The 27,169-nt window shown below is 38.0% G+C and overlaps 1 protein-coding gene across 1 annotated transcript in view; it reads right to left on the bottom strand.

Moving 5' to 3' along the window:
* OSBPL8 (oxysterol binding protein-like 8) overlaps nt 1-27,169 on the bottom strand; it is a 114,381-nt gene that overhangs the window by 73,601 nt on the left and 13,611 nt on the right. Inside the window, exon 2 of the mRNA XM_006882589.1 lies at nt 23,895-23,931. Within this exon, the coding sequence (XP_006882651.1) occupies nt 23,895-23,931 (37 nt within the window). The remainder of the gene's footprint in view (nt 1-23,894; nt 23,932-27,169) is intronic.

Raw genomic sequence — 27,169 nt, 5'->3', positions numbered from 1 at the left:
AGGTGGTGCGGTTGGCGCAGGATAGAGCAGGGTTTAGAGCTGTTGTGCATAGGGTCGCTATGAGTCGGAAACGACTCGACAGCACATAACAACAACAATAGTCCAGAAAACTAGGTACACAGTAAAGTGAACTGGGTAGAGAGGAAATTATACAAGAGTAAGTATTGTTTTTAAGCGATCTGGGGGAAGGCCACGAGACAAATATGTAACAAACAAATGAATGAAAATCCAACTTTTCTGTAAACTTTCATTAAAATCATAATTTAAAAATAATAATTTTTTTAAAACCCTGTTCAAAACCTTTCAGAGTTAAAAAAAAAAAAGCGCAGCAAAACATACACCAGTTAAATAGTTCCTTAAAAAAAGAAACAAAAAAAGACCTGGAGATATGGAAGAATATACCATGCTAATGGATAGGAAGACTCAATATTGTGAAAATGACAATCTTCCAAAGGCATCTACAAGTTCAATGCAATACCAATGCAAACACAAACGCCATTTTTCAACGAAATGGAAAAGGCAGTTTCCAATTTCATCTGGAATGGAAAGAGACTCTGGATAAATAAAGCTCTCCTGAAAAATAGAAAAAAGTAGGAGACATCACACTCCTTAATTTCAAATACTACTACACAAGTTGTGGTGGTTAAGAGAGCATAATAACGTTACAGTGACAAACACACTGATCAATGGAATACATTGAGAACCCAGAAATCAGCTCATCTATCTATGGTTAATTGATTTTTGACAAGAAGACAAAAACAGTTAAATGGGAAAATGATAACTTTTAAAAAAATTGTGTTGGAAAAACTGGAAAACAATCTGTAGAAAACTCAAGCAAGATCCTCACCTCACAACATAAACAAAGACCAACTTAAGGTAGATCAAGGAACTAGGGGTAAAACCAAAGACTATAAACTTCATCATGGAAAAACTTGAAAGAATCCTAGAAACCCTAATGCTCAGTATGAACAGTCTCCCAAGCATAACGAAAAACAAAAAACCAGGAGAGAAAAAAAAATAGATTAGTGAGACCTTGTAAGAATCAAATCCCTATGCACATCTAAAAACGTCTCCAAAAGGGTAAAAGGAAAGCCACAGACTGGGGAAAAATATTTGGTAATGTAGTATCTAACAAGAGACTCATATCTAAAATTTATAGAATACTCCAGAACCTTAACAAGAAAAAAGTACAACAATCCAATTGCAAAATGGGCACAGGATAGGAACAGATACTTCACCAAAGAAGACATTCAGATGGCAAACAAGCACATGAAGAAATGTTCAATATACCTAGCTTTCAGAGAGATGCAAATAAAAGCGAATAGGAGATATCATCTCAGCCTAGCAACAATAGCAAAATTCAAGAGAGCAGCAAACAATAAATGTTGGCAAGGTTGTGAAGAGACTGGAACCCTTATTCATCACTTGTGGGAGTAAAAAATGTTGTAGCCACTATGGAAGGTGGTGTGGTACTTTGTCAGAAAGTTGGAAATAGAAGTATACTTTGACCTAGCAATTGCACTACTGGGAATACACCCTAAGGAAACATGAACTACCATCTAAACACATGTATGCACACCCATGTTTATTGCTGTGTTATCCACAATAGCAAAGAGATGAAAATAATCCAAGTGCCCATCAAAAAATGAATGGAGTGTGTATATTCACACAATGGAATACTATGGGGCAGGGAAAAAGAAAGAACTCACTCGTAAAACATTACACCACGTGGGTGACCCTGGAGGCCATTATGCTGATGAAGTATCTCAGTCTCAAAGGATAAATACTGCATAATATCACTGCTCTAAAGAAGGACTGACATAGGGGGCTGGGAGGAGAATAGAAAAAGAATGTATAGATAATGAACACTGTACTGACAAAGATAAGGAAAGAACTGTTTAAAAGGAATATAAGATTAGGCATTATATGTAAGACAACGGGTCCAGAATAAAGAGGTACACTGCAAAGAGGAGTAGGGAAAGGAAAGGAACAGGGGGCAAAGGAGGAAATTGTGCGACAATGACAGAAAATTTAAAAATAAAATAAGAGTGAACAGGGAAGGGGAGGGAGAAAAATGTGCAACAATGAATGAATGAAAATCCAACTTCTCTGTTAACTTTCTTAAAAACACTATTAAAAGAAACAAGTTATTATTTAAAAAAAAGACCTAACAAGTACCTGACTCACCTAAAAAACTACAGGTGTTATAAAAATGGAAACATATATGCTAGTGATTAAACAAACAAACAAAAAACCCATCTTCAAGTTTACTATGCATCTTTCATGATACTTTGTTAACTCTTTATTTCCCAATAGGACATTAAGTAAATATAGTATAAATATTTATTAGAATACTGGATTTCAATTCTCTTGGAAAGAACAGACGATTCCCATTTTTGAGACAGGAAACTTTGAGGTTCAGTGAATATCTTGTATAAGACTAAGTAGACAGTAAGCAAATGAAGATTGCATATCTGGACCATCTGGCTGCACAACTTAGTGTTTTAAAAATATTGATGCCCCAAAAATAAATTTCAATAATGTCTGAACACTTCTCCTCATGCAGTTGGGCAAGAGAGCAATGTTTGCCAAGTTCCAGAAAAGACAAAAAAGAGAAAAAGACTCAGTGTGGCAATGGAGCAAATTTTGAGCATGTCCACAGAGACCTGCATCTCCAAATTCTTCCATTTTCTTTCTCTCTGGTGATTTCCATACATAAAATGGTTTGATCTTATAAAAGAATAATTCAGCCATTATTCCTGCTTTACTTTTTCAATTTAAATAATAAAAACCTTTTGTTTACATTTGTATTAGTATTTGTGTTAAATTATTTAGCCAAATGTCCCACTGCAGAATTTTAATACATTTGATTTCAAGGTGAAAATTCAAAAATACTTTTACATATTGTTTGAATAAATATATGAGAAACCATTTCTTCCATAAAATTAAAGGTATTTAGGGAATTCTGGAAATATGACTGCAATATACAAAAACTTTTGGGATGCAGCAAAGGTGGAGTTCAAAAAGAAATACATGGTGAAAGAGTATACATTAAAAAGAAGAAATATATAAATTCAATAATCTGTACACCTTGAGAAACTTGAGGCAAGAGTAAACCAAGTGCAAAGCTACTAGACGCAACAAGACACACTGCTGTCAAACCAGAAGCATTCACAGAAGGCATAAATCTCATAGGAGAAGTTTTCTATCTGGAGCAGCTGTCTTTGCATTGGGAGAGCAATTCCTTTCCCATTAGACTAAATAAAATTTAAATAAATAGGACATTTCCTGTCCATGCATTCAAACTCTTAATACTGTAAAGATGTCACTAATAGCAAAAACAATCTATAAATTTAATTCAATTTCCCTTTAAGTTCTAGTAACTTCCCCACCCCCCCAAGAAATAAAAAAAGTTAACGGTTATACATTTATAAAACTGCAAGGAATTTCAAACTGCCAAAGAAATCTTGAAAGAGTAAAAGATAATACAGGAGAACTCACACTTTACGATCTCAAAATGTACCAGTACTGGTTCTGGTATAATGTACTACACAAGTGTGGTAAAACACACTGTGCAAAGGACTCAAAGAAAGATTGCAGAAATAAACCTATATACCTACGCTCAGTTGGGTTTTTAAATGGTGCTGGTCGCTATGAGTCATACTCAAAACAAAGGCAACAACAACAATAAATAAACTACCACATCTCTCTTCCATCGTGAGTCTGAACTATTCATCTTTTGCTTAGCATATGCACTTAGTTTAACACTGTGCCACCAGAGTTCCTATGTATCATATAGGGGTTTATTAGCATACATAAAGTTGTTATGTGCCATCAAGCTGCCTGTGTTTCATTGATTATGCAAAGGCATTTGACTGTGTGGCTAAGTGTAGAATCAACAGTCAAAATCAGCCCAGGTGCTAATTTTGGAACACCCTATCAATTACTCATGATCAAATTTAAATTGAAGCTCAAGAAAATTAAAACTAGTCCACAAGAACCAGAATATGATCATGAATCTGTTTCAGCTGAATTTAAGAAATATCTCAAGAATAAATTTGATGCATTGAAGACCACAGGATTTGTGTAGGACATCAAGAATGTCATCTATGAAGAGAGGAAGAGACCATTACAAATACAGAGCAGAAAGAAGAAATCAAACTGGAGGTCAGAAAGACTAAAAAAATTGTATCAGAACACCAAGAAACCAAAACAAAAGGAAGTGGGTAAAGTAAAACAGCTGAAGAGCTCAAGACAACAAGCAAAATATTTTAACGAAATGTTCAAAGAGCTAGAGTCGGAGAATAAAAAGTTAAGAACTCAGCATTTTCAAGGGGAAAGAACTGGGAAACAATTCAAGCTTTGGGTTGTAACATGGAGCAAGCTACTGGCAAAATCTTGAACAATCCAGAAATCATCAAAGAAATACGCAAGGAATATGCAGGCACTGTATCAAAGAGTATTAATTGACACTGAAAAAAAATTCAAGAAGCATGATATGAACAAGAGCCAATGGTAACAAAGGATGTTCAACCTGCACTGAAGGCATTAAGAAAAAATAAGGCCACACCAATCAATGGGATATCAACTGACATGTTTTAACCAAAAGATGCAGCCCTGTAAGTGTTTATCAGCCTATGGCAAGAAATCTGCAGGACAGCTCCCTGGCTGACTGACTGGAAAAGATCTATATTTGTTCCCATTCCCAGGAAAGGTGATTCCAGAGATTATGGAATATATCCAAATAAATAATTAATTCAATTTGTAAGCTAAATATGGTTGAAGATCATCTTAAAATGGTTAGAAAAACAACAACAAATAGAACAAGTATATTGACAGAACAGCCAGAAGTTCAAGCCAGTTTAAGAAGAGGCCATGGCAGCAGGGATATCACTGCTGATGTCAGATGCACCCTGGTTGAAATCAGAGTGTATCAGAAAAACATCTACTTTAGTTTTACTGACTATCCAAAGGCATCTGACTGTATAGATCAAACAAATTACGGCTGACATTGAGAAGAATGGGACTCCCAGAACACTTACTTATGCTTGTGTATCTGGGACAGCAAGATGTTGTCTGTACAGAGTAAGGAACCACTGCATGGTTTCAAATCAAGAAAGGTGTGTGTCGTCAGAGTCGCATCCTTTCTCTATACCTATTTAGTCTGCATGCTGAACCAATTATTTGAGAAGCTGGACTGAGTAAGAATGTGGCATCTGGAGTAGAAGACTTACTAACTGCATTATGCAGATGATGCAATTTTGCTTGCTGAAAGTGAGGAAGACTTGAAATGCTTACTGCAGAAGATCAAACACTTGAATATGGATTACATCTCAGTATCAAGAAGTTGAAAATCCACATAATGGGGCCAACAGCCAACATTATAACAGATGGAGAAATTATTGAAGCTGTCAGTGGTTTCATCTTACTTGGATCAACAATCAGCACCCGTGGTACCAGCAATCAGGAAGTCAGAAGACGCATTGCATTGGACAAGTCGGATGTCAGGGATCTCTCGAAAATACTAAAAAGCAAAGATGTCAGTTTGAAAACTAAGGTGTGCCTGCTTCAGGCCATCATCTTCTCAGTCATCAGTGATGCAAAAGAGAGGTTGTTGTTGTTGTTATGTGCCGTTGAGTCGCTTGTGACTCATAGCGACCCTATGTACAAAAGCCCTAAACTCTGCTCTGTCCTGTGCCAATCACACTGTCTCTGACACTCCCATTCCGATTACCCCAGTCACTGAATCAATCCACCTCATAGAGCTTCTTCCCCTCCTGCGCTGTCCCTCCACCCTCCCAAGCATGATGTCCTTCTCCAAGGACTGGTCTCTCCTCACAACATGTCCAAAGCATGTTAGACGGTGCCTCAGAATCCTTGCCTCCAAGGAGCCACCCAGTTTAACCCTTTCCAGGATGAATCTGTTTGTTTTCCTAGCAGTCCATGGTATTCTCAATACTCTTCTCCAGCACCACAGCTCAAAGGCATCAATTCTCCTTCTATCCTCCTTGGTCACTGTCCAACTCTCTGATGCATAACAAATGATTGTGAAGACCATGGCCTGTATCAAACGCACCTTAGTCAACAGAGAGACACTATTGCTCTTCAGTACTTTGGAGAGGTCCCTAACAGTAGACTTTCCCATGGCAATGTGCCTTTTAATTTCCTGGCTACTAGTGCCAAGAGTGCTGACTGTGGAGCCAAGCAAACTAAAGCTGTGTACAATCTCAGTCTCTTCACCATCCATCCTGATGCTGCCAATTGGTCCAGTGGTGAGAATCTTTATCTTCGTGACATTGAGCCTCAATCCATATTGGAGGCTGCAGAAGAGAGGTAGAAAAGAACTGAAGCCTTTGAGTTGTGGTGCAGGAAAAGAATACTAAGTATCCCATGGACTGCCAAAAGAAGAAATAGAAATGTTTTGGAGAAAGTGCAGGCAGACTGTTCCCTGGAAAGAAGGATGATGCAATTGGTTCTTTCATACTTTGGATATGTTGCTAGGTGAGGCTATTTCTTGGTAAAATGGAGGGTCAACAAGGAGAAGACCCCCCCCCCAACCAGAGGAACTGACAGAGTGATGGCAGCAATGGACTTTGAGAGTGTCAGAGATCATGAAGATGGCACAAGATAGGGCAGGATTCATGTTTGTTGTCATCAGGCCAATACAAGTTGTACTCTATGGCACCTAACAAGAGCAGCAACAGTATCATACGTTGTCGACAAATTTGATCACTCTGGTAGTGTTGTACATTACATGTTCGACTCCTTACTAAGAGTCATTATTTAAAATGGATCAACTACCATGGACAGGAAGATAGGCAATCTTTTCCTAAAAAGATTATAGGCTCGGAAAGTCAATAAAAGAACTCCATAAGTTGAAGCCACTTCAACAGCACTGCTGTTTGGTTGTTATTTTTGGTTTGCTTGTTTTGTCATAATAAATAAGAGCCCTGGCAGTGCAAGGGAGCACTGGTGGCCTACTCCATAGGGAATTATCCTGTTAACCCAAAGGTGGCACCTTTCAAATCCATCACCCACTCCTTGGCAGAAAGACAGACTGTCTCCTCTTGTGCAATTTATAGAAAAACACTTGGAGGGTCAGAGTTGATTCAATGACAATGAGTCTTCAGTGAGCTTCAGGTAATGTAATGGGTTAAAGAATTTAACTGTTGCCCAAAGAATCGATTGTCCAAACCCATTAGCCCATCTATGAAATAAAATTTTCTGCATCCATAAAGATATGCAGCCTTACAAATTCTACACAAGGCAGTTCTGCTCTCTACTATAGGTCATTAAGAGTTGTTATCAACTGAAAGACAAGAATGTGTCTGAGAGGATTATAATAATAATAAACAGTTGATTATTTAAATGAGGCAATTACCTATATGACGGTCAGTTCAACAAGAATGATTATGATTGGAAATTAGTCTACAGATTCTCATTGTAGTAGATATTTGTGTGTATTGTGTTTTCAACAAAACATTTGCCATCTCAACATTTTAAAATTTATGATTCAAATACATTATGTTCATCATGTTTTGAAATTATTACCACTATCCATTTCCAAATTTTTACCTCATCCATTAAAGAAACTCAGTGTCCCTTAAGAAGTTACTCCCCCTTTCCTCCCACTCATTGTAACTACTGACTTTGATTCTTGTACATTTACCCAGTTTAAGTTGAAAAAACTCAAACTCATTGTCATTGAGTTAGACTTACTTGGTAGCTTACTCATTCAGTGTTAATTTTTTTCAGTAGTGTGTATTAGGACTTCATTTCTCTTTGTTGTTGTTACGTGTTGTCAAGTCACCTTTGACCCATAACAATTCTATGTTCAGCAGCTCTGAACCCTGCCCTGTTCTGAGCCAATCTCACTAATTCTGACACACCAACCCTTATCACTCCAGTTATTGTATCAATACATCTCATATGGGGTTGTCTTCTCTTGTGCTGTCTCTCTACCCTTTCAAACATGATGTCCTTCTCCAAATACTGTTCTTTCCTGGCCACATGCCCAAAGTATGTGTGAGATAGAGATTCAAAATCCCAGCCTCCAAGGAGAAACTTGGTTTCCCCCTCTCCAAGAGAGCCCTATATGTTTTCTTGGCAGTCCATGGTATGTTCAAGATTCTTCTCCAGCACCACAATTCGAAGGCATCAATCCATCAATATTCTTTAGTCACTGTCCAGTTCTTTGATGTACAGCAACTAATTGTGAAGACCATGGCCTGTCTTAGGCACACCTTAGTCTCTAGGCTGACATCGCTGCTTTTCAGTACTCTGGAAAGGTCCCTTACAGATTTTTCCAATGTAATTAATCTTCTGATTTCCTGACTGCTATTCTATTATATGCATGTACTACACTGTCCTTTTGTATTCTTTCTTATGGACATTTGATGGTTTCCATTTTTTAGTATTGTGAATAGTGTTACAGTAAACACTGGTATACATCTATGTTTGTTTTCCTGCCTTCCATTCTTTTGAATATGTGCTCCCTATGTGGGTATCTGTGTTTCACTGACTATGCAAAGACATTTGGCTGTGTGGATCACATATTGTGGCTAATCTTGAAGAAAATGGGAATACCAGAACACTTGATTGTGCTTATGTGAAACCTATGCTTGAATCAGGACACAATTCTCAGAACAGAGCAAGGAAAACACTGCATGGTTCAAAATCAGGAAAGGAGCTCATCAGGGAAGGATCCTGTCCATACCTTTCCAATCTATATGCAGAACAGATCATTCTAGAAGCAGGGCTTTATGAAGAGGACTGTGGTATCAGGATTGGACATGGACTCATCAACAATCTATGTTATGCAGATGATACAATCTTGCTTGCTGAAACTGAGGAAGATCTGAACTGTCTGCTGCAGAAGGGCAAGGACTGTAGTCTTCAATATGGATTGAAGCTTAACATCAAGAAGACAAAAGATTCTCACCACTGGCTAACTGGTAGCACCATGATAGATGGAGAAGAGATTAAGGTCATTGGCAGCACGATGATAGATGAAGAGACTGAGGTTGTTAACAATTACTTTTATGCTTCAGAGAGCTGGGAGATGACTAAAGATGACAGAAAAGGAATTGATGCCTTCCAACTGTGGTGCTCGTGGACTGCCAACAAAACAAATAGGTCTGTCTTGAAGAGGATGAAACCAAGTTTCTCCTTAGAGGGTAGGATTTTGAAACTCTGTCTTACATACATTGGGCACATGGCAAGGAGAGACCAGTCATTGGAGAAGGACATAATGTTTGGAAGGGAGGAGGGACAGCACAGGTGAGAAAGACCCCACTGATACAGTGCTTGGGACAATGGGGGGTTGGTGTGTTAGAAATAGTGAGACTGGCTCAGGACAGGGCAGAATTTAGAGCTGCTGTACATAGGGTCTCTATGGTCGCAGGCGACTCTGTGGCACATAACATCATAACTTTCCTTAATTCATTCCATATTCCTATTACTAATAACAGTTTGTAATTGTTGCTTCTAATTTTGAGCCACACCACATTTGCAAATAAAAGTCCTGAAGGCTTTACTTAATCCACATCATTACTCTACTTTGAGGACCAGCATTCCCTCTAGTTATTTTCTGAGTGTTCTCCACCATAAATGGTTCATCTTCCAGAAGTCTATCTGAGAATGCTTTGTTGTTATCAATAAAGTTCTCAAGTGCTGATTTTCTGAAGGAGACAGTCTTTTTCCTAGAATATTTTGTCTGGAAACTCTGGTAAAATCTTTTCTCCAGGGGTAACCTTGCTGGTAAGGGAAATACTAGTATAAGAGCTTCCACCATTTTAATAACACATAAGATAAACACAAGGTGGTTTTTGTTACTATGTTGGGTTTTGAAAAAACAGCAAGAGTTTTCAAAGGGCAGCTTGAGAAAACAAGTTTTAAAATGAAATGTGCAAAGATACGGTGTTAGCAAAATACAAGGAAGAAGTGGTAAACAAATGAAATAATACAGTCCTTTGAGACATAGCTTTCAGCCATAGCCATAGCCATAGCCAATATGCAATTCAAATGGAAAAGTTTATCACAGATGTATTGCAAATTCTAGTTTCTTTGTGTTACTGTGGTGGGACTATGGTGGAATATATCTTGAATCCTCACCTGTAAAAAGAACAAAGGCCATGGAAAGTCATATCTGACATTTACCAACTCCACAATGGGGAACTGTCCCTGTCAACAAAATTAACAACACAAAACCAACTCTCATGTTGTCAAACATGTCCCCACACTCCTGCACCTCTTTCTACTCATCCCAACACCAATCTTACTACTTTAGTGGGTCCAAAATCTGTTGAAATAGCTCATAGTCCACTCAGAACCGTATTAGGGAGGTCAGAAGACTATAACACAGGTTAGTAGCAGAATACAATCAGTCAGAATAGCTTTCAAAATTGTGCTCACAAGTATCTCAACCTTCAGCCGCATGGCTTTAGTCTTTTAATCCTGCCAGTAGTGGCTCTCCCCCTTTCCCCTACCCTCGCCCTCCAACAAACTGGGACAAATGGCTCTTTGCTCTGGTTCTGTGGCATAGCAGTCTCAAGCTCAGTTCAGTCTCATGTCAGATCTCTGGTTCTCTGCTACTGGCCACTATGGAGTCTGCTGCTCTGAGAGACCCTAGTTTGACTGGAGCAAGAATCTCTGGTCCTAAAGGAGTCACTACATTATCTTGGCATTTAAAAAAAAAAAAAATTTATTTTTTGTGAGTGTACCATCAAATCAGATCAGACTGCCCCTCCTTCTCCAGCAGTCAATCTGGTGGATTCAAGCAGAATTATCTTGCTTTTTCTTTGCTTGTGGTCAGAGTCTTAAATTCTGCTGTTGGATCCACTAAATTTAATGGCAAGACTAGCCAATTCGCATGTGGACAATCTAACATCTATTTGCTTAATCCTCCCCATTCACATCTCAGAGTCAACCTCAATGGCTAGGAAAGCCTTTTGTTTTTTTTTTTTCTTTTTCATCATCTTTATTATAAAGATAAAAAAAACTAAGAAAATAGTTACCAAGGGGCTATGTTTATAAACTTTATAAACCCAATACAATGACACATAAATAATGTCACAATGATTTAATTTATATTGATCAGAAGGAATGTCTTCATTAGACATTCACATTAGTAAATATGTTCTTCCCTAGTGTGAAACTCATTGGACATTAGTGTTCAAAGCATCAATTATCTATTTTCTTTTCCTCCTCCTCTACAGTTTATTTACAAAATTCAAATACAAATTTCAACAATTCTTTTCAATTTCCCTCACCCCCACACCCATCAAATTGTACAACCATCTGCAGAAAGCTGAAACAGGACCCTATATCTCACACCATACACAAAAATCAACTCAAGGTGGATCAGAGACCTGGCAGTAAAGCCTGAAACCATCATGTTCATAAGAGACGAGCTGGGATCAAGCTCAGAAGTGCCAAATACAACCAGAAATGCACAAAGAGGATAAAATTGATGCATGGGACCTTCTAAATATTCAATCTCTGTGCACATAAAAAACTTTTTTCAACAGGGTGAAAAGAAAACCTACAGAGTGGGAACAAACATTTGGAAATACTATCTCAGATAACAGTCTTTTAACAAAAATTCACAGAATACTTCTAGGAAAGCCATTTTGAACATAAACCCTTAACACCATACCACCTTATTAGAAGATCATCAATTCCTAGTTCTCTTGAGGATATGGTTTGTCCACTTGAGATCCTACAGAGGATGCTGTTGAAAGGCCTGACTCTATGCCCCTTGCACCAACACTGCATGAAACCTTATCCAATTGCTCCTAGAGCTGACAGCATCAGCCTGCAGGTGCCCAGCCTCTAATTCAATACACTCCACAACCACAGGCCTCAGTTGACAGGAGTCACCCTTCAAGCCTGGTCCATGGATTTGGGACTCCTGCCTCCACAACTATGGTGCCTATGGTGTACTGGGTCTATTTCTCAAAGTCTGACTTCCACAGACCATTGTCTTTAATCTGATCCAGTTGCCTCAACTCTGTCTCACCTGCCAACATGTGACCTGCCTGCATCAGCAAGAGCTGAGTAAGCCATTTCTTCCTCATGCAAATAGGGCCGAACAGTCTATCTATGAAGGAATTTACTAGTCTTGCCATTAAACTGGGCATATTCTGCAGCATAAAATGGAAATCTCACCACAGTTAAAAAAAAAAAAAAAGACAAAGCAGAGAAAGCAGCACGTGTCCTTCTGGTCCAGAGATTCCTGTGCCAGGGATGGTATCCTTCTGTTGGCTGAGAAGTTGTTTAGGCTGAGGGACTGTTTCTTGCTGTTAAATAAGCAGCACTCTGGATTAAAAAATATTTTATCTTGCTGTTAACCTCAATTAGAGTCGAATAGGGACTGTATTTGAGATGTTATGTGAATTAAGGGATTGTATTTTGCTGTTACCCTGTTAATTTCCTTTCGTTGGAGGCAAAAATTATGAGGCTTCACCTCACATACTTTGGCATGTTGTTAGGAGGAGCTAATCCTTGGAGAGGGACATGATGCTCGGAAAGGTAGACTCTTGATCAAGTGGAGTGACAGTAAATGCTGCAATGCGCTCCAATGTGTCAGGAAGTGTGAGGATGGCACAGAATACGACAGGATTCAGATCTGTGGTTCAGAGGGTTGTTATGGGTCATACTCGACAACATCTAACAACAACTTCCCGAATAAACCTCATAATAAGAGCAGGATTCTGTGAAGTCTGTGTGGTCATTACAGTGTATTTCAGACCTAGTAAGTAGGTACAGGGGCATGAGAAGACATGTCCAAAATCATGGGAATTAATTTCATTTTGTGGATGCTATTGTTGGGGGCAGTCTCCCTTGTGGAGTTAGGAAAGGATGAACTTGGATTTCTCAATGCTTCCCTTGCTCTTTTTACAGAGTTATTTCTCTATGTTGTTGGGGGGGTTTTTCCCTTCGAAAACGCAAAGACAGGGAAGGAAAAAAATTTATGTTAAAGATGACAGAGTAGGTACAGTAGTCTGAAAAAGTTGAACATTTGGGGCAATCTTACAGGAACCAATTTTGTACTAATCCTTTGAAAAGAAATTATATGTGTAAAGAAAGCATGAATGACATTTCTCAAGCTGAATTTCACACGCAAGCAAGATTCTACTGAAGATTATCCAAAAATGACTGGAACAGTACATCAACAGAGAACTGCCAGAAGTCCAGGCTGGGTTTAGAAGGGGTCGTGGTACTAGGGATATTGTAGCAGAGAATACCAAAAGAATGTCTATCTGTGTTTCATTGATTATGCAAAGGCATTTGACTGTGTGGATCATAACAAACTGTGGCTGACTCTGAGAAGAATAGGAATCCCAGAACATTTAATCGTGCTAATGCGAAACCTATACTTGGACCAAGAGGCAGTCATCAGAACAGAGCAGGGCATGCAGAGCAGATTATCCGAGAGGCTGGGCTCTATGAGGAGAAGTGTGGCATTAGGATCGCTGAAACTGAGGAGGACCTCATGCACTTACTGCAGAGGGTCAAGGACTGCAGCCTTCAGTATGGACTGAGGCTCAATGTCAAGAAGACAAAGATTCTCACCACTGGACCAATTGGTAGCAACAGGATGGATGGCGAAGGGATTGGGATTGTTCACAGCTTCAGTTTGCTTGGCTCCACGGTCAACACTCTTGGCACCAGCAGGCAGGAAATCAAAAAACGTACTGCGATGGGAAAGTCTGCAGTTAGGGACCTCTCTAAAGTACTCAAGAGCAACGGTGTCTCTCTGGAGACGAAGCTGCTCCTGATACAGGCCAGGGTCTTTGCAATCACTTGTTATGCATTAGAGAATTGGACAATGACTAAGGAGAATAGAAGGAGAATTAACGCCTTTGAGCTGTGGTGCTGGAGAAGAGTATTGAATGTACCATGGACCGCCAATAAAACAAACAGATCCATCCTAGAGAGGGTTAAACCAGGTTACTCCTTGGAAGCAAGGATTCTGGGATTTCGTCTGACATACTTTGGACATGTTGCAAGGAGAGAGAGGTCCTTGGAGATGGACATCATGCTGGGTAGGGTAGAGGGACGGACAGCGCAGGAGGGGAAGACCCTCTAGGAGGTGGACTGATTCAGTGACTGGGGTAATTGGGATGGATGTGTCAGAGGCAATGCAATTGGCACAGGATAGAGCAGGGTTTAGGGCTGTTGTACACAGGGTGGCTATGAGTCGCAAACAACCCGACAGCAGATAACAACAAGAACAACAAAAGAATTGAAGAAGAAATTTAAGCTCTAAATTTTAATACTGAAGGAGTCCCTGAGTATGCAAAATGAATGACACTGAGAACACTAGAAGAGTTACTATACCAAAATCAGGAAAGAAGTGTGTCAGAGATGTGTCCTGTCTCATACCTTTTCTATCTATATACAGAACACATCATTCGGGAAGCTGGTGTCAGAATTGGAGGAAGAATTAACAGCCTGTGATATGCAGCAGGTACAACCTTGCTTGCTGAAACAGGAGGACCTGAGAGCTTGCTGTAGAAAGTCAAGAACTGTAGTGTTCAATATGGCATGAAGCTCAACATCAAGAAGACAAAAATCACCATTGAGCCAAGTGTCAACACCATGATAGATGGAGAAGAGATTGAAGTTGTTAAAAATTACAGTTTGCTTGGCTCCATAGTCAACACTCTTTACACCAGCAATAAGGAAATCAAAAGACGAATAGCACTGTGCAAATCTGCAGTCAGGGACTTCTCCAGAGTACTGAAAAACAAAGATGTCAGTCTAGAGAATAAGATGCACCTGATTTAAGCCACACTCTTTACAATTACTTGCTATGCATCAGAGAACTGGACAATGACTAAGGATGACAGAAGAGGAATTGATGCTTTGAGTTGTGGTACTAGAGAAGAGTCTTGAACATACCATGGACTGCCAAGAAAACAGGTTTGTCTGGGAGAGGGTGAAACCAAGTCTCTCCTTGAAGGCTAGGATTTTGAAGTTCTGTCTCACATACTTTGGCATATGGCCAGGAAAGAATGGTCTATGGAGTAGGACTTCATGCTTGTAAAGGTGGAGGGATGGTGCAGGAGAGAAAGACTCTGGATGAGAGGACTGACATGGTAACTAGGTTAATGGGGGTGGGTAAGTCAAATGCCTTTGTATAAGCAATGAAGCACAGATAGACATTCTTCTGGTACTCTGCTCTCAGCCAAGATCCATCTGATATTAGCTATAATATCCCTAGTGCCACGGCCTTCTAAATTCAGCCTGCACTTCAGGCAGTTCTGTGTTGATGTGCTGTTCCAGTCGTTTTTGGAGGATTGTCAGCAGAATCGTGCTTGCATGTGATATCAATGATACTGTTCAATAATTTCCACACTCTGTTGGATCACCTTTCTTTGGAATGGGAATAAAGATAGATCTCTTCCAGTCAGTAGGCCAGGTAGTTTTCCTCCAGATTTCTTGGCGTAACTTGGTAAGTACATCCAGAGCAGCATCTGTTTGTTGAAATATGTGAATCGGTATGCCATCAATCCTGGGGCCTTATTTTTTGCCAATTCTTTCAGAGCAGCTTGAACTTCCTCCTTCATCACCATAGGATCTTGCTCATACATTATTTCATGAAATTCTTCTGTGTCCACCAATTCCTTTTGGTACAATGAGTGTATATTCTTTCTATTTTCTTTTACTGCTTCCTGCATCATTTAATATTCTGCCCAAAGCATTCCTAAGCATTGCAACTCAAGGTTTCAATTTGTTCTTCAGTTCCTTGAGCTTAAGAAATGCTGAGTGAGTTTGGCCCTTTTGATATTATGACTCCAGCTCCTTGCACATTTCATTGTAATACTTTAGTTTGTCTTCCCTCGAAGCCCTTTGGAATGTTCTCTTCAACTCCTTACTATCTTGATTTCTTCCCTTTGCTTTGCTTCTCGGCACTCCAGGGCAATATTTAGAGTTTCTTCTGACATCCATCTTGGTTTTTTCGTCCTTCTTTGCCTTTGTAATGAACTTTTGCATTCTTCCTGAATGATATTCTTGATATACTCCCATAGCTCAAGTGGTCTTCGCTCATTAATGTACAAGGCATCAAACCTGTTCCTGAGATGATTCTGACTGTGTGGATCACAACAAACTGGGGCTGACTTTGAGAAGAATGGGAATCCCAGAACACTTGAGTGTGCTTATGCAAAACTTATACTTGGACCAGGAGGCAGTCATCAGAACAGAGCAAGGAAACACTGCATGGTTCAAAAATGGAAGGGTGAACATCAAAAATGTGTCCTACCTCCCTATCTTTTCAATCTATATGCAGAACAGATTCTCCAGGAGGCTGGGCTATGAGGACAAGTGTGGCATCGGGATAGAAGGCAGATTCATCGACTATGTTATGTAGATCACACAACCCTGCTTGTTGAAACTGAGGAGGACCTAAAGCATTTGCTGCAGAAGGTCAAGGACTGCAGCCTTCAATATGGATTGAAGTTCACTATCAGGAAAACAAAGATTCTCACCACTGGGCCAACTGGCAGCATCATGATAAATGGTGAAGAGACTGAGATTGTTGACAGCTTCACTTTGCTTAGCTCTACAATCAACACTTTTGGTACCAGCAGCTGGGAAATTAAAAGACAAATTGTATTGGGAAAGTCTGCTGTCAGAGACCTCTCCAAGGTACTGAGGAGCAATGATGTCAGTCTGGAGACTTAGGTGCGCCTGATATATTCCATGGTCTTTGCCATTACTTGCTATGCATCAGAGAGCTGGACAAGAACTAGGGATGATAGAAGGAGAGCTGATGCCTTTGAGTTTTGGTGCTGGAGAAGAGTATTGAATATACCATGGACTGCTAGGAGAAGGGTGAGCCAGGCTGCTCCTTGGAGGCAAGGATTCTGAAGCTCCATCTTAAATACTTTGGATATGTTGCAACATGGGATCAGTCCTTGGACAGGGACGTCATGCTTGGGAGGGTGGAGGAACAGCGCAGGAGAAGACCCTCCATGAGATGGATTGTTTCCATCACTGGGGCAATGGGGGTAGTTGTGTCAGAAACAATAAGGTTGGCAAGAGATAGAGCAGGGTTTAGGGCTGTTGTATATAGGGTCACTATGAGTTGGAAGCAACTCAACAGTGCATAATAACAACAACAACAACATGTCAAAATCAGTGAAACTGGCTCCAGATAGGGCAGGTTTCAGAGCTGCTGTACATAGGGTCACTATGAGTTCCAGGCAGCTCGACAGCATATAACAACAATTATACCAAAAGAAATCGTTAACTCTTGAATCATTTCAGAAGGTATTATGAGATCTGAAATAATTTACTGGTGGAAGTTAGCAAAACTGCACTGAAGTCATTAGGAAAAAATAAAACAAGGCTGCAGAAATTGAGGGGACACTAACTGAGATATTTCAACATAAGGATATAAGTTAAATCTATAAGAATTTTAAAAGATTTGGCCAATCAATTCAAAGAACTCCATATCCATGTCAATTACTAAGAAAAGTAATCAGCAAAATGCACAAATTAAACAATATAGATGCTAGAAAAATTTTCCTTGAGATGATTAAAAATAGCTTAGAGTTGTACACTGAAAAGAACTACCAAAAATTCAAACTTGATTCAGAAGAAGACATGACATAATGGTTATCATTATTGATGTCAAATGGGGGTAAAAGTATAAAATACCAGCAACATGAACTATATAGAGGCTTTTGACCCTGTAAATCATAAGACAGAGATCATTATAAAGAATGCAAATTTGAGAACATTTAATTATTGAGTTTTTAATGAATCTGCACATGGATCAAGAGACAGTTATTGGAACAGAACAGAGGAATATTGCAAGGTTTAAATGGGAAAAGGAATGAGTGAAAGCTCTACCTTTCATTGAACTTAATTTATATGCTAAATAAATAATTCAAGAAGCTATAATGTATAAAGAAGGATTGGAGGAAGATTCATTAACAACCTACATATGCAGATGAGCACAATCTAGCCTGCTTAAAATGATGACAACTTGGTGAAGGTACTGATGAAAGTCAACTACAGCCTTCAGTATGGATTACTTCTGAACAAAAAGAAAGTAAAAGTCTTCACAGCTGGTCTTCAAAGTATCAGTATAGTAACAGGCAAAGAAATGGAAGTTGTAAATTATCTTATTCTACTTCGAACAACAATTAAAGCCCACAGAGCTGCAGTCAAGAACACAAGCAATGTACTTCACTGGGAAAACTTAAAAAATATCTCTTTAAAGTGTTAAAAAGCAAAGAGGTTTGAGGACTAAGGCACACCTGACTCAAATCATGGTCTTTTCACTCCCTTTCTATACATATAACAATAGGACAATGAAAAAGATTTAAGGAAAATGGAGGCATTTGAACTGTGGTGTGGTCAAAGAATATTAAATACACTGCAGTTTGTCAGAGGTATGAGCAAATTATTTTGGAGCAAGTACAGGCAGAATATCTTTTAAAGCAAGGATGATGAGACTCTAACTTACTTTCTGGATATGTCATCAGGAAACACTAATCATTGCAAAAATTACCAAGTGTGGCAAAATATAGGTTAAAGGAAAAATCTCTGAGGTGGGTTGACACATTAGTCACAAGAACAGGTTCAAGCATACTACCAACTGTAAAATGGCACAAGACTAGGCAATGTTTTGTTCTGTTATATATATAAGCATGTATTACATGGTGTCGATGTCACAAGAGACAATGTCACAACATGTAATGTCACAACTATCAACAGAAGATTATATCTGTAACATGAAACCACTCTTAAAACATTAAACAAGCAAAATTTAATATATTTATAATTTAAGCAATAATAAAATGCTTGTTGACATGTGCCATTGAGTCACCTGGAACTCATAGTGTCCCTATGTACATTAGCTATGAAACCTGCCATGTCCTGATGCAATCTCATCGTCTCCGATAGACCTAATCCTATTTCTCCAGTCACTCAATCAATTCATTTCATCCTGGAGCTTCCTTTCTTGTGCAGTTCCTCCACCCTTCCAAGCACAGCCACGTACCCAAAGTATATGAGACAGAGCTTCAAAATCCTTGCCTCCAGGGAGCAGCCTGGTTTCACCCTCTCCAGGACAGAACTGTTTGTTCTCCTGACAGTTCATGGTATGTTCAACACTCTTCTGCAGCACCACAACTCAAAAGCATCAATCCTCCTTCTATCATATTTGGTTATTATTCACCTCTTAAATAAAATAAATAGTAAGAAAGAAACACCAACAGTTGTCATCTTCTCTGGAGGGCAAGCACAGGAATTGATGAGAGATAAAAGCACGTAGGTTAAACAGGTGCTCAATGTATGATTACGCTTTCTACTTCACATATACCACATAGTTTTTTAATAATTATCAGGTATTACCTTTAAAGGTTAATTATGACGAATAATAAGAAGAATGGGAATCTCGGAACATTTAATTGTGCTCATGAAAAACCTATGCCTAGACTAAGAGGCTGTTTCAGCGCAAGGGAACACTAGGTGCTTTAAAATCATGAAAGGAGTGTTTCAGGGTTGTATTAATTATCATAACTATCCAATCTACTAAGTAATTTGAGAAGCTGGATGATATGAAAAATGTGACATAAGGATTGCAACAACCTGACATTATGCAGATGACACAACCATGTTGGCAGAAAGTAAGGAGAACTTGAAGCATTGCTGCAGAAGATCAACAGCCTTCAATACAGAATCTCAGCATCAAGATAACAGAAGTCTTCACTGGAACAATAGGCAACATCATAATAGATGGGTAAAAGACTGAAGTTGTCAATGGTTTAATTTTACTTGGATCCACAATCAACAGTAAAGGTAACAGCAGTCGAGAAATCAAAAGATGTATTGCACTGGGAAAAATCTACTGTGAAGGAATTCTCAAAAGTAAAACCGTCAATGATGTCAAGTAAAAACTAAGGTGTGCCTGACCCAAGCCATGGTTCCTGTGCATCTGAAAGCTGGACAATGAATAAGGATGACAGAAGACAAATCAATGACTCTGAATTGTGGTGTTGGAGTGCTGGAGAAGAGTATAAAATATCTCATGGATGAACAGAAGAACAAATGAGTCTGTTTCCTAGGGTAGGCAACCAGGATGTTCCACAGAGGCAAGGATGGTAAAATTGCGTCACATATACTTTGGGCAAGTTGTCAGGGACAGTCCTTGAGTAAAGACATCATGCTGGGAAAGGTAGATGATCAAGTACAAAATCCTCAACAACATGAATTCACTAATAGCTATAAACCAACAAGATGAATTCACACAGTCACCATAGCAATGGACTTGAGCATAGCAACGATAGTGTAGATCGCATAGGACAGAGCAAGGTTCAGATGTGGGGTTGTGTTTTTGTTTTGTTTTGTTGTTTTTTTACCTCATTTCTAAATCTTAACAAGAGTACACACAAAAAGGTTCTATATAACAAAAAAATTCACTATGATGTCCTCGATCAACAGTGGACCTCTATCAATAGTGTACAATAGTGGACTATTGGAAAGTTTACTCAAGAACAGCAGTGTCTTTTTGTCTGCATCTTCTGGCATATAAAACTTGCTAAATTAATCTATGTGTAGGTACTGAATGAAACATAGTATGATGTCAGCATAGTTTCTAGCACTACAACCAATATATACCTAATTAGGGAAAGTTTTTAGTGACTGATATACTAAAACAGCATTACAATGCCCTCTGCTGGTTTCTACTTTGTACTGGAAGTAAAATAACCTACTTTGCTATTTATATTGCTTTATTCACCTGAAATGTAAATAAGATCATACTGCACTAAAAAGAATATAGCTTCTATACTAGTTGCACATTCTAAGTTTATAACTACCATTCCTTACTTTTCAAATTCAATTTACCAACAAAAAATGTAACAAATTTGTGTCAAACTATACTGTTACCGTAATCACAGAGGAAAATACAAGGTGAAGAGATTTGTCTAAAGCCTTATTTAACCTATGAATAATTAATCTCTCTCTCCTTATGGAACATTTAATTCATTCTTATATGTTCAAAGAATATAAATAATTCAGTATATATCATTAGTATTTCATTCTTCAGTAGAGATACTAGCAAAGTACTATAAAATTATTTTGGCTGATAAGGGATATGCTTGTTGTTAGGTGTTGTTGGGTTGAGTACAACTCATAGTGACCCTATGAACAAAAGATATGAACCTAGTCCTGTCCAGCATCATCCTCTCACTGCTTGACACATAAGAGCCCACTGCAGCAATGTGTCAATCCACCCAGCTGAAGGTCTTCTTCTCCCTCACCGACCTTCCACTTTGTCCAACATAATGTTCTTTTCCAAAGAACAGCCCATTCCCAAAGTATGTGGTCTCCAGTAAATAGCTACACACCTGGCTATTAATACCTAGTATTAAAATGGACTATAATAGAAAGTCCTCTGTGATGTATACTGTATAATTTTATTTACATACTTAAAAGATGTAGTTAAAATAAATTCTTCTATTCCAAGAGATACTTTTCTATTCATAAAGCACAGATGCTAAAACAGGATCATTTTTTTCCATATTAAAAAATGAAATTTCTAAAGTTCCACACTGTCATTCAGTTCACCTGAGCCAACAATTAAATATAAATTACTATAGAACCAACTGAAAATTTCTTCCACTTATAACAAATAAGACTGAACAAAACATAAAAATATTTGTGATCAGTATATTTTTATCTATTTTAAACATTTCTAATATTTTACCAATACTTGTTATATAACAAATAATAAAATGATGGTATCTAGAGTAATAACAATTTTTATTCTATCCCTAAGTCTTTCCTGAAGTAGAATTCCTTGGTGTCTGAACAGTTAGTCATAGTTCATATCCAGCATCAGTCAAATGATCGTCTTGGTATATATAAGACATTTCTTGTTGTTAGGTGCCATCAGCTCTGACTCAAAGCGATTTTATGTATAACAGACCCAAATACTTTGTGCAATCTCGCTCCATCTTCAGAGTTTTCATTGTGCTTAAGTACAAAGGACAGTCACTGTGGCAATTTGTCTTCTTGTTCTTCCTTCCTTTTGCGAGCCCTCTATTTTTCAAGCATGATGCCCTTTTCCAAGGACTAATACTCATACCTATGGCCTGTTTTACCATCCAACATTTCACATTTACAAAAACATACTACCTGATTGTTTTAGACATTAGTAAAACAAATAATGAAGTGTAACAAATACTGAGATGCACAGTGGTAGGAACAGTTGTGAAGGTTATGCAGTTTGATCTACCAGCTACTGTGCAAGAGAAGGAAGGGTAATCACCTCTCTTGCGATTACCTGCCTCTGGAAACCTACTGGAGGGTCAGCTATGGATTGGTTCTGACTTGACTGCACACAACAAGAGGGCCCATGGGAATGTGTTTGTGTAATGATGGGTGTAAGTCAGATGCTCATAAATCACAAACTATCCATATTTAAAATACTGTGAATTATTGTATTGTAGAATAAAGGGACTTTCAGTATATAACTTTAAACCGTATCTTTTTAAAAATTTCACCTTTCCCAGTTCCTTCCTTGGGCCAACAGAAAAATGAGCCTCAGAGACATTAACATATATGATCAGATACTTACTTAGGAATAAGTACTTAAACTCCTTAAACAATATCATTTCTTGTATTGCTTGATGAGTAAAATTAAAACATTCAACTGATTTTTTAAGCCTTTAAAATTTTAATTATTTGGTTATACTGAAATTCAACAACTTGATTTTCACTCTGATGTAGGAGGTAATAACTATTTTTACTTTCTTAGATAATTAAGTTCTTAGTTATAAGCTCTTCATCTGTCAGATAAACTCTAAAGTTTCTTTCACATCAGTAATTCTATCATTTTTAATAAAAAGGCAGCCATGTCATAATGTTTGGAAATTATCTGTTCTTGCCCAGGTAGGACAAATGGGCCAGTGATCTGAGTTCATAGGTGGGCACATTGAAGGAAAGATATGGTGGGGTACTTCTGAGAAATCAACAATTAAAAAACATACAGAGCAGAGTTATGCTCTGACACATATGTGGTCATCATATTCAGTAGGAATCTGTTTTCAACAGCAACAGATCTGATTTTTAGTTCATTGTTCTAATTTCTCATCAAGACTACAGAGAACTTTAGGGGTAGGATCATATTTTACTCACCATCTATCTCCCAATGCTACTAGCACAATTATCTGGTGTCCTCTCTCCAAAAAAAGTTTTCCATGAAACTGGTTGAGCTAAATTGGATATAATGTTATCTCCTCTAAGATAAAGAACACTTCAGTCATAACTAAAGTATATTTTTATGTCTTAGGGAGCTCTGGTGGCTTGGCGGTAAGGAACTGCACTGCCAACACAAAGGTATAAAGTGCGAATCCACAAGCTGCTATGTGGGAGAAAGACGAGTAATCTCCAGCCACGCAATTTATTGTCTCTAAAACTCAGAGGCGGGTCAGCTATGGATCAGTTCTGATTTGGCAGTTTACAACAACAGATTATCTATGATAGGAAAATTCTGACAAAATAAAATTACATTTCTCATTTCCATATGGCAGGAGAGTCCCTTTACTATCGATAACCTGAAAGTAATTTGATCTGTATTTGCAATGACTATACAAAGAAATATAAAGAACAGGACTCAATTCACTAATTGGAAAACTAGCTTAATAAATAACCCATCTTTGGATAAATAAGATGTAAATATGTAAAGGGGGGAAATGAATGACTCATTTTGCTCCCCCTATTTTAATTTTTTTAAATTTTGGATTATAAGTACTTGGAAAGAATATGAGAAGACATGTTCAATTAGAACAGAAATACCATTTCTTTCCATAAATACATATCAAATGTTATCATGGTCCCAACATGTCATTCCAACTTTAGCTACTTACTTGATGGCCCAAGGACATCTTTGCTATCACCCAGAAGCTTTAATGCAGGATAATTGAGCAGCAAACAAATACAGTCCAAACCAGGAAGAAGCAAAATGCATCAGGACGGAAGCAGTAATGAAATAAAAGGACAAGGAAAATAGCATTAGTTTATAAGTAGAAAGCACATGCACATCAATCCTAATAACCATAATTTATAAGACATTTCCTTTCCTTTGCCAAACATTCACATGTACACAAAAAAATAAACACATCCAAGCTTAAGAATTACCAAATGTTTCTCTTAGTTTTAGAAAGTAAAAGTGGAAAGAAAAGAATTATCCAAGTATTTTATTCCAAAAGTCACTGAAGTGAAAAATGACCTTTAAGATATAAAGAACAGCCAAAAGATACTCATTCCTTAAATTATGTGGTTTATAAATTATCTAACACCTCATGCATGATTAAATGTTAGTTTTGCATGCTATGAAAGTACTTAATATTACAGTGAGTTAGTCTATTTCTTCTGTGAAAACAAAGAAATTAACATTTGTTGACTGTTCATTAAATACCTTGAAGCACTGTGCAAAAAAAAGTTCTATAAAGACATCAAAGTAAGACAAACTTCTTCTCAAACAGAAAAAAAAATGATGAGGACAACTGATTAGAAAGCTAGATTTTATTAAGTAGAACAAAATTTTCTTAAGACCCACAATATCTGGAATTACTGGTCTTTAGGAACTAAGAGGTAGAATATTTCTTGAGCTTGTTTCAATAGGCAAGAAAGCTATCAAAACACTGACATTTCTTTAATATTATTTTAAATATATCTCACTTAACAAGTTTAAATGCTTTAAATGTTGCAGGCTGCCTCTTTACCTTCAATCTGTATCTGAACAGCCCTTTCTTCTATCAACATAATAATAGGACCTTCTGATCTGATAATTAAAATTACTTTTTCAAGGAATTAAACTATCTGAATTACTGTGACGTTTGCTCTAAATGACGGACCTCCTTATTTTCCCTCCTCCTTTCCCCCATTACCTGATGTGCTAAATTATTTTTCCTTGAGACAGCTGAGATCAGATGAGACAGCAGACCTTAGGGGAGATAGCAATCCACTAATGCAGGCATCACACAACCCAAGAACACTCTGAATGAATACCCTAGGTACTTCCAGGAGCTCTTTCCTTTTAATTCTGCCAAGAGTTTCAGGTGCCATGTGAGTGACTCCTATATGACCTTCCAGAGAACAGCTATCTTAAAAGGCCATGTTCCATAATAACTATGGAGATGGCCATCTTTACACACACACAAAATCATTAATTTGCTGGGCCATCTTAATCATCTGTGCATACTCCCCACAAGACCCAAAATGTATTTCTGGTGTTACTCACATTTAAAGAACAAATGCATATGTATGTGCTTAATCATTCTGAGCAAGTGACAAAGAAATCCTTATTTGTCCTCATTCCCAAGAAAGATAACCCAACAGCATGCAGAAATTATCAAACATTATCAATAATACTACACGCAAGCAAAATATTGCTGAAGATCATTAAAAAACATCTAGAACAGTTCAGGGTGGGTTTAGAAGAGGCCTTCGTTTCAAGAGTATCACTGCTGATGATGGAAACAGAGAATACCAGAAGAATGTCTATTTGTATTTTATTAACTATGCAAAGGTATTTGATTGTGTTGATCATAACAAACATTGAGAATAGGAATACCAGAACACTTAATCAGACCTGCATGAAATCTAGAGCAAGCAGCTGCTATCCTAACAGAACAAAGAAATACCGCATGGTTTAAAATAGGGGAAAATGTACATCACAGCCATATCTTTCACCATAGCTATTCTCATTAGAAAAGCTGGACTTTATGAAGAAGAGTGAGGCTTCAGAATTGGAGGAAAACTCAGGTGACAAAATTTAACCCATTGAGAATCTTCCTCTTTTTCACTGGTCCTCTACAAAATTTGTTTTCTTTCTTCAGGGACTGGCCCTTCCTGATAGCACGTCCAATGTATGTGAAAAGAAGTCCTACAACCTCCCTTCTAAGAAGAATTCTCACGGTACTTATTTTAAAACAATTATGTTCTTGTACCATAATTTCAATATATTAAACTTTTCTTTGGTCTTCTATATTAACTGTGCAACTTTTATATGTATATGAAGTTATTCTAAGACTATAACTTGGGCTAGGTGCCCAAGTCTTCAAAGTGCATCTTTGCTTTTTTTAATACTTTAAAGATATTCAGGGATCTTTTGCAGCTGATTTGCACAATACAACTGTTGTCAAGTGCTTTCAGATCAGCAATGACTCTCGTCCAACACAGCAAAACCCTGCCCAACCCTGCATCATCCTCACTATCTCTGCTGTGTGTAAAGCCACTGTTGCCACCACTGTGTCAATCCATCTCATTAAGGATCTTCCTCTTCTTTGATGACCCTCTCCAGGGACAAGACCTCCCGATAACATGCCCACAATATTTAAGTCACACCTTTCTTGCTTCTAAGGAGTACTCTGTCACAACAAAATGTTCTTTCAATTCTTGACTGTTGTACTCGTGAACACTGATCACGGATCCACATAAAAGAAAGTTATTTTACTTACTTTATTACTGTAAGTTAATAAATCCAGGGTGTTTTAGATACCAACTTTGGGTATTTTTTTTAACAGCAATAAATAATTACTGAATTTCTAGAAAAGTAAAAGAACTTATGAAACTAACCTTCCACTCTTAAGAATAACTATTTCCCTAGATTTATCAATAACTTCCTTATAGAAAGCAATGATTCTACCTTTCTATATGTATATCTGGCAATATTTATTTCAAATATAAAAGATGAAGTATGACTAGCTAACCTATTTTCAACTAACAGTTAAACTTGGTTTTGTTGTGCAGTTATAGTCTCAAGTTGAGCTGATTAAGAGCACTGTTAACTGTTGTACATTTCTTGTCTATTTACTTGGAAAATTTCTTAGCCTATAGGAGCTCCTGAATAGCTATTTCAAAAACTTCGATTATATTTAACTCTCAACATTACATCTTAAAACATGATTTTTTCACATAAATCCAACTCTACTGGACAGATCTTTATTCCCTCAGATTGCAGTTTTGTTCACAATAGCAAGGAGTTGGAAACAACCTAAGTGCCCATCAACAAACGAATGGCTAGAGAAACTGTGGTATATTCGCACAATGGAATACTATGCTGTGACACAGCGCGAGGGCGACGCAGCACGAGGGCGACGCCGCCAGACCAGGGAACGCTGGGGGAACGCACGCGGCC

Source organism: Elephantulus edwardii, unplaced genomic scaffold, assembly GCF_000299155.1.
Source record: "Elephantulus edwardii isolate Elephantulus edwardi_28Jun2011 unplaced genomic scaffold, EleEdw1.0 scaffold00021, whole genome shotgun sequence".
In the NCBI taxonomy this organism is placed as follows: Eukaryota; Metazoa; Chordata; class Mammalia; order Macroscelidea; family Macroscelididae; genus Elephantulus; species Elephantulus edwardii.
The sequence above is the reverse complement of the archived record's forward strand: the minus strand, read 5'-3'. Positions and strand labels throughout refer to the sequence as shown.